The 14,688-nt window shown below is 39.1% G+C and overlaps 1 protein-coding gene across 2 annotated transcripts in view; it reads right to left on the reverse strand.

Moving 5' to 3' along the window:
- Window positions 1-10,231, reverse strand: part of vcam1b (vascular cell adhesion molecule 1b) — a 43,988-nt gene extending 33,757 nt beyond the window's left edge. Inside the window, exons 1-2 of one of the 2 annotated variants that reach the window (XM_041791280.1) lie at window positions 10,110-10,231; window positions 869-1,171 (exon numbers count right to left, since the gene is read on the reverse strand). In XM_041791280.1, coding sequence (XP_041647214.1) covers window positions 869-1,171; window positions 10,110-10,146 — 340 coding nt within the window. In that variant the 5' untranslated portion in view covers window positions 10,147-10,231. Of the gene's footprint in view, window positions 1-868; window positions 2,949-10,109 lie in introns of those variants that run through there. The other variant, XM_041791279.1, reaches the window with a different exon arrangement.
- Between the last annotated feature and the right edge of the window lie 4,457 nt (window positions 10,232-14,688).

Consider the following 14,688-nt stretch of genomic DNA (forward strand, 5'->3'; position numbering starts at 1 on the left):
ACTCTGAATGCTTCAGCATACCAAGAGATTTTGGACAATTCCATGCTCACAACTTTGTGGGAACAGTTTGGGGATGGCCCCTTCCTGATCCAACATGACTGTGCACCAGTGCACAAAGCAAGGTCCATAAAGACATGGATGAGAGAGTTTGGTGTGGATGAACTTGACTGGCCTGCACAGAGTCCTGACCTCAACCTGATAGAACACCTTTGGGATGAATTAGAGCGGAGACTGAGAGCTAGGCCTTCTCGTCCAACACCAGTGTGACCTCACAAATGCGCTACTGGAAGAATGGTCAAAAATTCCCATGAACACACTTCCCAGAAGCCTTCCCAGAAGAGTTGAAGCTGTTATAGCAGCAAAGGGTGAACCTACGTCATATTAAACCCTATGGATTAAGAATGGGATGTCACTTAAGTTCATATGCGAGTCAAGGCAGGTGAGCGAATACTTTTGGCAATATAGTGTATGTTATGTTATATGCTCAGCTATAGCCTTATACAACTCCCTGATAAGACTTGCTTTTCTATTTGGTGTTTCCATCTGCAGCATAAACCTCACATGGATATCAACCTAGTGTCCCCAACATCCAACAGCAGTAGAGTCCAACTGGGAGGAGACCTCAGGGTAGACCAGAACTCACTGGAGGGATCATACTTCCCTTCAGGCCTGGGAAAGCCTCGGGATGTCCCCAAGAGAAGCTGGGAAGTGGGACATCTGGAGTAGGACAACTTTTAGAACAGAAACTCTGTCTTCTTTCTTTGGTCTAGCGGGCCATGAAGAGTGAGACTGAAATATCTTATGAGACTTAATCAGACTATACTGAGGTTTCTTATAACCCTAATCAGGTTTTAAAGTTCAGACTCACCGTAAACTCTGACGGAGGTTTTATTCTGCTTGTTCTCTCTTCCACAGTCCACTTTGCACAACAGCGCCCCCTCGTGCTCCATCCTCACGGGGTTAAAGGTCACCACAGAGTGCGTCCTGTTGGTGCTGACGGCGGCGGTGAGAGGGCGGTCCCCCAGCAGTAACCAGGTCACAATTGGCACCGTGGGACAGTCATGAACCTGACACACCAGCTGGCCTCGCTCCCCCAGCTTCAGCAGAGGTCGCCTGGGAATCACATCTACACGCAAGCCCTGAACACACCATGATGACATCAGCAGCACAGCTGTGGACGTAAACAACAACATCAACAGTAACAACGACACACTTTCTATGAAATATAAACCCCAACACCAAAAAAACTGGGACAGTGTGCAATGAAAACAAAAAAGAAAATACATCTAAAGTCCAAACTGTTAACCTTCATTGTTTCTTTAATATAAGAACGTTATGAATTTGGTGCTGCAACATATTCTAAAAAAGTTGGGATGGAGTATGTTTACCATGCTCCAGAATGCTCTATTTAATAGAGATAGATCTGTACTGTATGCAGGTCAGTCTAGGCCCCTTTCATAGTGAAGCCATGCTGTTGTAACTCGTGCAGAATGTTTCTTAGCATTGTCTCACTTAAATAAGTAGGGAAGTCCCTGAAAAAGTTCTTGTATTTCTTATTTTATACTATTGGAAATTTATGATTTTAAAAACTTGACATTTTTGAGTTACTAGTGTCAAAATCTTAGATTTTTTAAACATGGAAATTTGAAGTTTTTTCTTATAAATTTCCAGCTTTTCAAACTCAGACCTTCTGGGGGAGCCTGGAATAGAGCTGCTGCTTCCTTGCACATTTACATGCATTCTGAAAGTCTTACTTTAGAAAAACTAACACAATAATCAGACTTTTCTAACTGACTTCAGGAAAAAATTCATAACAGTTTAACAACGATTTAGCCTATTTTACAAATTTTGATGAAATAGAAATGTGCAGTGTCTCTGGTGATTAGACTTCATGTGCTCTAGTTCAGCGTTTCCCAACCATTTTTCCTTGAAGCCCCCCTACATGTACCAAAGAAAAGCAGAGCCCCTCCAGGACCCAAGAGAGAAGAAAAAATGACACACTGCTGCCAAAAATCAACATAGATCTTATTTGTTTCACTGATAAAACCATAAAAAAGGCCTATGCATGCTTTTCTTATCAAAAGACAATTGTATAACCAACTCAATAACTGCTTTATCGTGGTTTTAGTCAATATTTGCAAAACTGATTTTGGCAGCCTCAGAGCAGACAAAGCCATGCCAGGTTGGGAACTACAGAGTTCAAACTTAAAAGCTGGGTATTTTCAGTTGTTTAAATGAAAGGTTTCCTGTAACAGATTACGCCTAAACTAACAGTAGTCAATCTCAGGCTGCTAACTCAACCATCCCATCATCCTTAAACTGCAGTCCAACACACCTCAGCTGTAAATAATCCCCAAATTCACCTTTAACTCCAGGACAGACTAACAGTGTTTGTCCCTGTACCTCGGTACCTCATCCTGCACACAGCACAAATATGATCTTAAATCAAACACCCTTCAGTGTTCACCATAATAGCCTGGTGTGTTAGTGATGTTTAGATGCAGCTGTGTTGTGTTTATTCTGTTTTCATCCTCTATATGTTGTTTTGAAGCTTGTTTAACCCCTTTATTTCCACAGATGTCTTTTATACAGCACATGCTGTACCAGCTGAGCCAGGAACAAATCAGCTCAAGTGTTTGAAATCAGTTAAAATGTGAAGATCTAGTGCTTGATCTTCTTAAAGGACTGTTCTTGTTGGTCACAAGGTTCAGCTGGTACATTTTACACAGATAAACCTTTAAATCAGAGGTTCTCAACCTGCAGGTCAGGACCTAAAGGTGGGCTGCAGATGTGTAACATGGAAAAAATCAGTGCTGCTGACTGGCTGCCCTTCATAACACAGATCTGTATATGTGACCACTGATGATGTGGTTTAGCGCTCCAGAAGTTACATGAGAAACTCGCTAAAGAAGTTTCACTTCAGGTTTTTGGTGGATTTCAGCTGAAAAAGGCTGCTGACCCCCCCAACCCCCCACCCCCACCCCCATCCATCATCTCTGCAGCGCTCTGTTACTCAACCAAACAAAATGCATTTGCAAGAGCCACAATCTAAGTGGTGAAAAGTGGCAATTAAAATAAGAAAAAGGTGGCAAAAGTGGTCAAAAAGCAGCAAACACTGGGAGAAACGTGGCAAAAAAGGGTGGGAAGTGGCCAAAAAATAAGTTAAAGCTGGCAAAAAAATGTCAAAAAGTGGCAAAAATCTGAAAAAAGGTGGGAAAATGGGCAAAAAGTGGCATTTACTTGCAAAAGGTAGCTTAAATGGGGAAGAAGTGGCAAAAATAGGCAAAAAGCAGCAAACACTGGGGAGAAATGGCAAAAAAGAGTTACAGGTGGCAAAAACGGTGCAAAAGTAGAAGAAATATAACCAAAATTAGGCGATAAGTGACTAAAATTGGCAAAAATCAGAAAAAAAGGTGGAAAAATGGGAATTAAGTGGAATTTAACTGCAAAAGGCAGCCTAATGGGTGAGAAGTGGCAAAAACGTGGCAAAAATGAGTGAAAAGTGGCTAAAATGGGCAAAAATCAGAAAAAAGGTGGAACTAGAAAAGCACTCTGACAGCCCAGACCTCCTCCATTAGCCCTATCTCCCAATAGTAAAGAATCCTTTAAAAAATTCCTGGATCCAGACAGTGATCCAGATCACTCCCAAAACTGAATCAGTTCTTCCTTATGCCATTTCTTCCATTTCCTGAAATTTCATCAAAATCCATCCACAACTTTTTGAGTTGTGTTGCTAACAAACAAACTAACAAACAAACCCTGCTGATCATATAACCTCCTTGGCGGAGGTAAAAATGGGGATTAACTGGAATTTAACTGTAAAAGGCAGCTTAATGGGTGAGAAGTGGCAAAAAAGGCAAAAGGGGCAAAAAAATTGCAAAAATCAGGATGAAGGTGTCAAAATGGGTGAAAAGTGAAAAAAAGAAGTGTCAAAAATGGGCAAAAAGCTGCAAACACTTGGGGTAAAGTGGCAAAAAATGAGTTACAAGTGGCAACAATGTGGCAAAAAATTAGTGAAAAGTGACTAAAATGGGCAAAAACCAGTAAACCCTGGGGGTAATGTGGCAAAAAAGGGGAGAAAGTGGTAAAAATGGTCCAAAAGTGGCAAAAACATGGCAAAAAAAATGAGTGAAAAGTGACTTAAATGGGCAAAATCAGAAAATAAGGTGGGAAAATGGGGGTAAAGTGGCAAAAACGGAGGGAAAGTGACAAAAATGGGGGAAAATGGCAAAAAATGAGTTACAGGTGGCAAAAAGCAGGATAAAAATGTCAAAAAGAAGCAGCAAAAATGGGAATAATGTTTCAAATTAAGACATAAAAGAGCCACACGTGAGCATCACTGCTCTACATGCTGATAAGAATGAATGGAGCTGAAATAGCCACCAGCTAAGAGGCTAGCGCTCTCTTCAACAGCCTCGTGTTGCCATAAACATGATTTCAAAGACAGTGATATAATCTAGCTAAATAAACAGTGTGGAGTACTGGTTAGACTGAAATGACAGCTCAGTTTAAAAGGAGCCATGAGGGGTTTGTGATGTGTCGTTTGACCAGACAGTTCTAAGAGCTGGCTCTTTTAGCAGCCGTTTTGACCGTTTTTGTTGTATAAAAGCTAAACTGATTCCAGATGAAGAGCTGTTTGGGAGCAGAAAGACTGGCTTTTATAACTAAGCTGAGCCAAATAATCTGGATCTCTAAAAGGAGCTGAAACGGCCACCCGTCTGAGTGAAGCAGGACGGACATAAATACAGACATGCTTGGCAGACTACAGCAGCAGATAGGGCGCTCTTTAACTCTAGTCATCACTACAGATCACACCTACAATCCATTCACACACTGATGGCAGAGGTTGCTATGGAGAACTGGTCATCAGTATTAGCCAATCCCATCGCACATTCATTTGTTCCCACTTGCACACCACTGATAAAGCTGAGTTAAGCCCAAACCTGGGGTTAAGCATCCTGCCCAAGGACACAGCGACATGTGACTGCTGGGGATTGAACCAACAACCTTTCGATTGTGAGACGGTCCCCCCAACCCCCCACCCCACAGTACCGGTACTGATGAGTCTGCACAACCAATCCAATCCATCCCAGACCAGGTCTACATCAGTCTGAGTGATCAGATACAGAACCGTTGTCAGTATCCACTTTACTGCGTCCACACACGTATGAACAATAACTGCTCTGTATCTGAAAGGTCAGAGTCTGGTATGAATCCCTGCTGATGAAAACAGTTGTTTATACAGCAGACACCATTTCATTCCAGCTATATGAGCTTTAAAAACCCATCACTAACATCTCCACTGTGACCCTGGTGTAATCCAGAGCAGTGGTTCTCAACCTGGGGGTTGGGACCCTCTTGGGGGACGTGAGGACACTGAGAGGGGGTCACCAGATGCCTTAAAAAACTAAGAATATTTTTTAAATGATTTCAAACCGTATATTTGAACAGCTTTTTATGATTATGCATTAAGTTAGTTAAAGTGCCCAGTAAAAGCATGGTCATTTGGTGAGTTCAACGTAATGTTTCATAAAAAATAAGTCTGCACAGAGAATTCACTGGGCCCCTGACAAACCAGAGACTGGGCCCTCCCCAGTTATGATGTATTGACATCAGTGCATGTATTTATCAGCAGGCCATTATTAGGTTCTAATGTTCAAAGTGTTTATTTGTGCCACTTTTTATCAACTTTTTCTGCCCAATTTTACCACTATTATCTGCCACTTTTCATCCGTTTTGAGAAATTTCCACCAGTTTTTGGCTATTGACAACAATATGGCCACATTTTATTCAGTTTTCACCACTTTTTCCCATTTTGTCCACTTTAAACCCATTTCTGTCACTTCTTAAATTCGTTTCATCAGTTCTCCCGCCCATCGCTTCTACTCTCAAGCCATTTGTGTCACTTTTAAACCCTTTCCAACATTTTTCTGCCCGTTTTGCCACTACTAAACCAATTTTTGCCCTTTTCATTATTGCCACTATTAACCTCTTTTCACCACACTTTTACACTCCTTTGAACCACATTTCAATATTTGTTAAGCCCATTTTGCCAGTTTAAACCAATTTTTTTCTTTTTAATCCCATTTCATCCCCTTTCCACCAAGAGGACCTGGATGCGTCCAAGGACCTCCACTTCATACTAGAAGTCGGAAAATCGCCGCCATATCTCATCTTCTAATACAGGGAGTCACTTGAACTGAACGTCTTCTTGGTTGTTTTCTTCGTGTGTCGCCGCCATGTCAATAGAGGCAAGTCCGCCAGGTAAGAAAAAACAAGTAGACAAAAAACTTGTGAGTTTTTGGGTTAACAAGCACGGCGATAAGGTTACATTTATTTTAATGAATCGATTTATGATCCAAATTCACGTGTCACTGAGCACAGACACAATATGCAATGGCAGATTGGCTGGTCAGACGTCGGCATCTCCGCCATGTTGCCAGAGGAAAGTCACTACGTCATTCAATTCAGTAGACAAGGACTGTGCACATTTTCAAAACACATTTTGACCTTTTTATTCCGATAACTTGCACAACAAGGCCTTTTTCACGTGTATAAGAAGTACTTCCAGTTCAGCGTTTAGTGTGCCGGACCACTTCTGCCAAAATGGACCGTCTGCACAAAAACGATTTACGACTTTTTTATATATACTTATATTTCACTGTCAGTTATTACTTTTATACAGATCATTTATTATAAATGATTCATTAAAATCCATGTAATCTCATTGTTTGAGCTTTTTATTCAGTAAACCTGCACAGTCCTTGTCTACTGTGTTGAATGACGTAGTGGACTTGCCTCTGGCAACATGGCGGCGACGTCAGCGTCCGGCCAGCCAAACTCCCATTGCATATTATGTCTGTGCAAAGTGACACTTGAATTTGGATCATAAATCGATTTAGTAAAACTAATGTTATGTAATTGCTGTGCTTGTAAGTCTGAAAAGTCACATATTTTTCCAAGACTTTTGGGGGCCGAGACCGAGACAGAGACAAGACCATGACCGTAAAAATCAATTTTAAAAAACCATGACAAGGTGAACAGTTAAAAAGCATTCTTTCTTCAGTTTTAGTTTCCTTTTTAATAAATTTGACAGGTAAAAACAAGGTGTCTGCAACTTTCTAAAACCACAACATGCAAAAATCTCAAATCTTAACAAATTTGTTCAACTAATTTCTTGTAAAAAGTAAATCCTTTTAAAAGCCACTGACAAGTCAGATGTTTGCCTATATTTGCCAGGTGAATGAGGGCTGAAGTGAGCATTCTGAGGTAGAAATAAGATGGACAGGTGTCCACATTTTTGCAGGTGTTGCTTTTTGTTGTTTTATTAAGTGCTTCTCTTTATTATCACATTAATGAAGTTGAAGAATAGCAGATCAGAGCTGGTCTTGATGGAAAATCCCTACTCCAGCCAGTCCAAGATAGAGACAAGACCGAGTAAAAATGCTTTCAAGTCTGAGACAAGACCAAGACATTCAAAATGTGCTCTTGAGGCCGGTCTCAAGACAAAGACCGGTCTCAAATGCTACAACACTAAAACCCTGTTTCCAGCTTATTTCTGTTCTTTGAAAATCATAAAACAGGAAATGAACAACTTTCCCATCATTTATTTTCCTTCTGAAAACTATAAAATGATAAAAAATCATAACATTTTTTATTTTATTGTTTACTGATGATGAATTGAATGAATAATTCCCAGACTAAGGTTGATGTCTGATTTATGTAACTTTGCTGCCAAATGCATCTTTAGCTGATTAATCTGATCAATGGCACTTCACACTTTTTTTTATCAAACTACAGGTCGTGACCTCTCATGGAGTAACCCCATGTTTACTGAACTGATTAGCTGATAGCTGATTGATCTGTGATCAATAATACTAAACTGTCATAAACATCAGTCTGTCATTTATGATTCCTCTCTTTAATCATCTTTAATGCTGATCAATCAGTGTAAGTTCAAAAGCTGATGCATCACTTTTTTAAACTGTCCTTTAAAGCTTGCCGTACTTCAGCTACCACAGCAGCCCAGACGCTGCATACTCACTGACCTCCCTGCTGCCAGTGTCACCTTCTTACTGTTAAATTTACATATTTACATGATTTTTCCATCAGTAGCAAGCTCTTTTTACTGAATAGGAGTAAATCAGGGGCGTCACACTCAGTCACAGCAGGGGCCGGATTCTGAATTTGGGTCTAACCTGAGGGCCTAACAGGGTCAATATTTAAGCATTGAGTGTCAACCTAAATGACTGTGAGATTAAAAGGTCAACATGATAAGTTACAAACTCAAAATCTGAGATAAGAAGTCAAACTTAAAAGTTTAAAGGTAAAAACATGAAATTTAAAGTCAAAATAATGTTTTTAAAAGGCAAAATATGAGATAGAAAACTGAAACCATGATTTTTAACAGTCAAAAAAAGAGATAAAAGTCAAAATCATGAGCTTTAAAGGTCAAAATATGAAATAAAAATTAGTTAGGAGTTGAAATGGTCAGCAAAACTAGATAAAATTCAAAATCATGATATTTAACAATCAAAATATGAGATAAACATTGAAATAGTTTAAAGGCATTTAATTGCAAAAGGCAGCTCAAGTGGGCGAGAAGTGTCAAAAAAGTGGACAAAATTGAGTTACAGGTGGCAAAAATCGTCCAAAAGTGGTGAAAACATGGAGAAAAATGAGTGAAAAGTGAATAAAATGGGCAAAAATCAGAAAAAAGGGTGGGAAAAATGGGCAAAAAACATCAGAGTGGCAAAATGGGAAATAAGTGGCATCTAACTGCAATAGGCAGCTCAAATGGGTGGAAAGTGGCAATAATAAGGCAAAAAGGGGCAAAAAATTGCAAAAAGCAGGATAAAAGTGTCACAAAGGGGAGAAAAGTGGCAACAATGTAGTTTAAAATGTCAAAATATGAGATTGAATTTCAAATTCATGAGTTTTAAAGGTCAAAATATGAAAGAAAATTAAAAATCATGAGTTTAAAAAGTAAAAAATAAAAGATAAAAGTCAAAGTTAGGTGTTGAAAAAGGTCAAAACATGAGATAAAGTCAAAATCATGACTTTACAAGGACAAAACAGATTCTAAAAATGTAAAATTATGAATCTCAAAGGTACAAATATGAGAGAAAAAGTCAGTTATGAGACGTAAAGGTTGTAATATGAAATAAAAATTCAAAACCAGAATTTTTAGTGTGAGATGAAAAATTGAAAATACAGAGAAAACACAAATTTCTCTACATTTCTGACTTTTTATCAAATTATTTCTACTGATTACTTTTTCTAATTATTATGATTCAACAATGATGTTATAAACCATCAAGGTTAAGTTCACATTTTTATACTGGAGTAAATCTGCAGACCTCATACTGGTGGGCTGGTTATAATTAAAATATCATTAGATCTGGCGGGCCAGGTATGACTGCACTAGGGGCCACATTTGGCCCCAGGGCCTTGAGTTTGACACCCCTGGAGTAAATCTTTAAGAAGTTTCTCATTTTCTTTCAAAATAAAAGCAGGTTTTCATAGAAAATAGGAATAACAGTACCCTTATCTTTAGACAGTACAGATTTCAAAGTGAAGAAGACTTGGTTGATTGAATCGTCACCCTTGACTGGATTACTCAGGCAGAGAGCAGCTAAACATGAACCCCCCAATGACTGGAGGTCAGTGAGTCATTTTGTACATGCCGTCCTGCATGTTTCCTCATGTTTAACAGTTGATTTGACAGAATAATCTCTGTGGAGCGTCTCCTAGCTCTCAGTCCTGGTTTCACACCACACTGGTGTAGCAGAGCAGCTCTGGCTGAAATAATCAATCCTACAGTCATAACCTACGGCTGATTGACTTCACTTAACTCTCTAATCAACAGAGGAGGAAAGGCTTCACACTGTCAGCACTGAGGGTAAATCTGATTTGAACTGGAAGTAGGCTCAATTAAAAACTCTGATTTAAATCTGATGAATGTGATTAAAGACCAAAATCCAGCCGTTAATGAGGATTTTACCGAGCCATTACTCAGCCCTAATTATCACTGTTATTATCATGATGATGAGCCTGAATCAAACATGGAGATTCTACCTGGTTATAAAATGAACCAACAAAGATCTGACCTGGCAGCAGCAGCAGATGAATCGAGCTCACGTCCATCCTCTCTTCTTCTCTGGTGAAGGAGTGATGAATGAAGGAGTGAGGATCAGCAGACTGTCTGAGTGTCGACGTTTCAGAATCAGTGGATGTGTGAAGGGGAGACACAAAAACACCTCCTCTACCACCTCCCCCTCTCTCTCACCCTCTCTCTCTCCGTCTGTCTGTGTCTTTGTGTCTCTGTGGACCACAGCGCCCTCTGCTGGACCACCAGGACGCTCTTTAGTTTTTCCCTTTTCTCCCTCAGCGTTAAAAAACAGCTGAAAATGAAAAATTAAATCATCCATCTGAAACATGTTTTATTGACTGGAGGACTGATGGATTATCTAGAACAGTGTTACTCAGCCCTGCTCAACCAAAGAGACAAATAGTTGAAAAATACATTCGCAAGACTCTCAATCTCAGCAGAGAAAAACGGCTATTAAAAAAGTTAAAGGTGGCAAAAATGGACAAAAAGCAGCAAACACTGAGAGAAAGGTGAAAAAAAAACTGGTGGAAAGTGACCAAATAATGAATTAAAAGCGACAAAAAATGTGTGAAAAGTGACTAAAATGGGCAAAAATCAGAAAAAAAGTGGGAAAAATGGGAGAAAAAGGCATTTAATTGCAAAAGGCAGCTTAAGTGGGCGTGAAATGTCAAAAAGGGGCAAAAAAATTGCAAAAAGCAGGATAAAAGTGTCATACAGGGGAGAAAAGTGGCAAAAATGGATTTGAAGCTGAAAAAACAAGTGACAAGTGGCAGAAAAGTGGCAAAAATGGGCTTGAAGCTGCAAAAATGGGTGAAAAGTGGCAAAAAAATGAGTTACAGGTGGCAAAAATGGTCCAAAAGTGGCGAAAACATAGAGAAAGATGAGTGAATAAAATGGACAAGAATCAGAAAAAAAGGTGGGAAAAATGGGCAAAAAAACATCAGAAAGGCAAAATGGGAAATTAGTGGCATATAAATGCAAAAGGTAGTTTAACTGGGCAGAAAGTGACAAAAAAAAAGTGGCAAAAAGATTCAAAAAGCAGGATTAAAGTGTCAAAAATGGGCTAAAATCAGTAAAAATGGAGCAGCAAAAAATTGCAAATATGTGAAATGGAAAGATGTTAACAAAAATAGAGGTTGACAATTAAGTTTGACAAATAAAGCCAACTGTGGGAAACAAACTGATTAATGTGACTTACAATGGATAAATTCTGAGGTCAAATTTCCCTTTATAAGGTTTTCTGGGGGAATAATGTTTCAAATTAAGACATAAAAGAGCCACATGTTGAGTATCACTGATCTAGATGGATTCTGTTCATTTTAGATATTCTTAGAGCTTTATTTAAAGGCACTATACGTGAAATTTCTACATGTCTTCAAAAACTAAAACAGGAAAACTGCACATAAATACTTTTAATTACATGACCTCTTATTTTTCCAAGTTTTCAAAGCCAGAAATATCTGCAATTATTATATTAAAGCAGTGGTTCCCAACCTGGGGTCCTGGGACTCCTAGGGCAGAGGTGTCAAACTCAAGGCCCGGGGGCCAAATCCGGCCCGTGGAACAGTTTAATCCGGCCCTCAAGATGATCTGGTATTTCTGTTCTAACTGTCCCATCAGTCTGAGGTCTGCAGATTTCCTCAAATATAAAAATGTGAATGTATCCTTGATGATTTAAGATTTCCTTGTTAAGTCACAAAATCTGAAAAAGTAAGGAGTAAAAATATTTAGATAAGAAGTCAGGAATATGGGGAAAGAAATTAACATGTGTTTTAATTTCACATTTTCAATTTTGAATCTCACAATTAGGACTCAAACCTGCCTGCTCTGGCATCGTCAAAATAAGATGTTCATTAAAAAAAAAAAAAAAATCATGATTACAAACCAAATGTACAATAGAGTATAGGGGCCAACATAAAAGATTAAAATATAAGGAGAGTCTGAAGATTTCTAATCAAAAAGATCAAAATTTTGTTTGGAAAAAAATACATTTTTTTTAGATTATAAAGTCTTATATTTGCAACATTTCAGAGTTACAAAAATCAGGAATTTACAAGAAAAAAATCAAAATTTCAGAATTTAAATATTCTTAAATTGACATTAAAAATGCATTTTTTTTCTTAAGTTTAACATTTTTTAAATCCTAATTTTACAACGGTGTAATTCAAAAATTTACAAGAACCCAAACTGTGGTCAGATTTTGACTTTTGGGTTTTATAATCTAAAAAATTCTCATTCTGGGTTCAGGGACATTTACCGCTTCTAAAGTCGTAATCTTTTTTACTGTCTTTTTTTTTAAATGAAGTCATTTTTCAAACCTGATTGATAATTTTCACTTTTGATTTTGTGTTCTGACCTTTTTAGCTAATATTTTGACTTTTTATCTCAGATTTTGAGCCTTTAAACTTATCATTTTGAATATTTTTAAAATCTCATAATCATTTATCATCAGTTTTTCTCCCCCTTAAATGTATTACCTGTGGAAAAAAGGTTGACAGGTTATGGTTTAATGTTGACCCTGTTTGGCCCTAAGATTGGACTTAAATTCATATTTCAGCCCCTGCTGACCCCCTGACCAAGACCTACATACCCACAGGGGATAAAATCAAACCACCCAGACCCACACAGCCAGACCCCAACACCCACAAACCCAGAGACACAAATCCCAGACCAACAGCCCTATACCCTAACCCACACACCCCAACAAATCCACACAACCAGAAGTGAGGAGATGGACATGCCCCATCAGTGTTTGATTTACCTGCCATTTGTTTAATTTAGCTCACACTGATTTCAGTTTTGAGTTTGTACTGTTATAAAAGAGCAGTTTTATTCAGTTTTTAAGTGGCCGAAGCCACAATGGGATGTTCAGAAATTGGCAGAAAAGTCACTTACATATTGCATAACTGACAGACAGCGTTCTATGTATGCTAACAGGCATCTAGTGACAACGCCTTTTTGTCGTATTATCGTATATTGTGTATTTAATTTTTTGTATTTTACCAAAAACTAGAAAATATGACTTATGCCATTAGTTTGATAGGGTGATGATATCTAAATAAACCTTAAAAAGTAATTTTGTGTTGAATTTGCCTTGCTTTTATATAGCACTACAGTTTATGAGATTAAAATGTTGTTTTACTTCAATAATCACTGGCACAATTTACCCCAATGTATTCTCCCTAAAGGCACAGCTTACCCTGCACCGGGGGCAAGATGTGCCACGAGACCTCTTTTTTCTGAAAGCTATGTTTATGTCAGATCCAACGTTATTGTTCCCAGGGAAGCACCACATCCTGAAATATATGTACGTACTTAAGTTGGAGGCATTACTGTCATGGCCTCACTTTAAAGTCACTTTGAGTAAAAACTGGCACAACTCACCCCACTCTCCCCTACGGAGTTCTGTTTTTAAACGACCTGGTCCTCAGGTCAAGCTACAGAGCTGAACGCCTGGTCTCTCCTCATCTCCTGTTATTGTTCTGACTGAGAGCCCACTTCACTCACCATTCATTTCACTGAACATGTTTAATATTTCCTATTTATAACAGGGTGATAGCATCGTCTTCTCTGCAGACTGGGGAGGGTAAACCACTCTCAACACCCCAACACCACAGGGAAATTTGACAAGACAATCTTTGGGAGCAGCAGATCAGTCTTTTCTGACTTTTATCAGAAGGAAGAAGTCAGGCCCAGAACCAGTCTGATTAGCTTCTAGTGTTCTCCATCTCATTGAACAATCATTATGTATGACTAGCTGTGTGCTCTGTTGCCCAGACTCTGGATTTGTCTCCACTATGGTCTGCTCAGAGTTCGTTTTTTATCAGCCATGGGAAGGAGTGTAGCAAGGAGTCCCTCCCATAACTCCTCCTCACCCTTGCCATCATCTTTTGAAGGCACACACCAACATGAGCTTTGTTAGTTTCTCTCCCTGATTATCAGTGCTGAGGAGTCATGTGACCACTCACTTTCACTGTTTATTTCATGACTGTTAGTCACTATTAGAGCGGAGCCATCACTGTCTGCATAGTAATACATGTTCATTTTCAGAGGTTGCAAACTAGATAATATTTTAGGAGGAATGTTGTCCCATTCTTGTCTGATGTGGGATTCTAGCTGCTCAACAGTCCTGGGTCTTCTAATTTCTCCGTCTTTGATGCTCCAAATGTTTTCTATTGGTGAAAGGTCTGGACTGCAGGCAGACCAATTCAGGACCTGGACTCTTCTCCTGTGAAGCCATGCTGTTGTGATGGATGTGGTATGTGGTTTAGCATGGTCTTGCTGACAGAGACGTTGTCTGGATGGGAGCATATGTAGCTCTAAAAGCTCTCTCTACTTTCCAGCATTGATAGTTCCTTTCCAGATGTTAGAGCTGCCCACGCCATAGGCACTAATGCAACCCCATACCATCAGAGATGCAGGCTTTAGACCTGAGCCAGGAGAACAAGCTGGATGCTCCCCCTCCTCTTTAGTCCACAGGACACAGCGTCTGTGGTTTCCTCTGACCACAGAACAGTCTTCCATGTTTCCTCAGTCCATGTTAAATGAGCTTTGGTCCAGAGAAGACGGTGGTGTTT

Source organism: Cheilinus undulatus, linkage group 7, assembly GCF_018320785.1.
Source record: "Cheilinus undulatus linkage group 7, ASM1832078v1, whole genome shotgun sequence".
In the NCBI taxonomy this organism is placed as follows: Eukaryota; Metazoa; Chordata; class Actinopteri; order Labriformes; family Labridae; genus Cheilinus; species Cheilinus undulatus.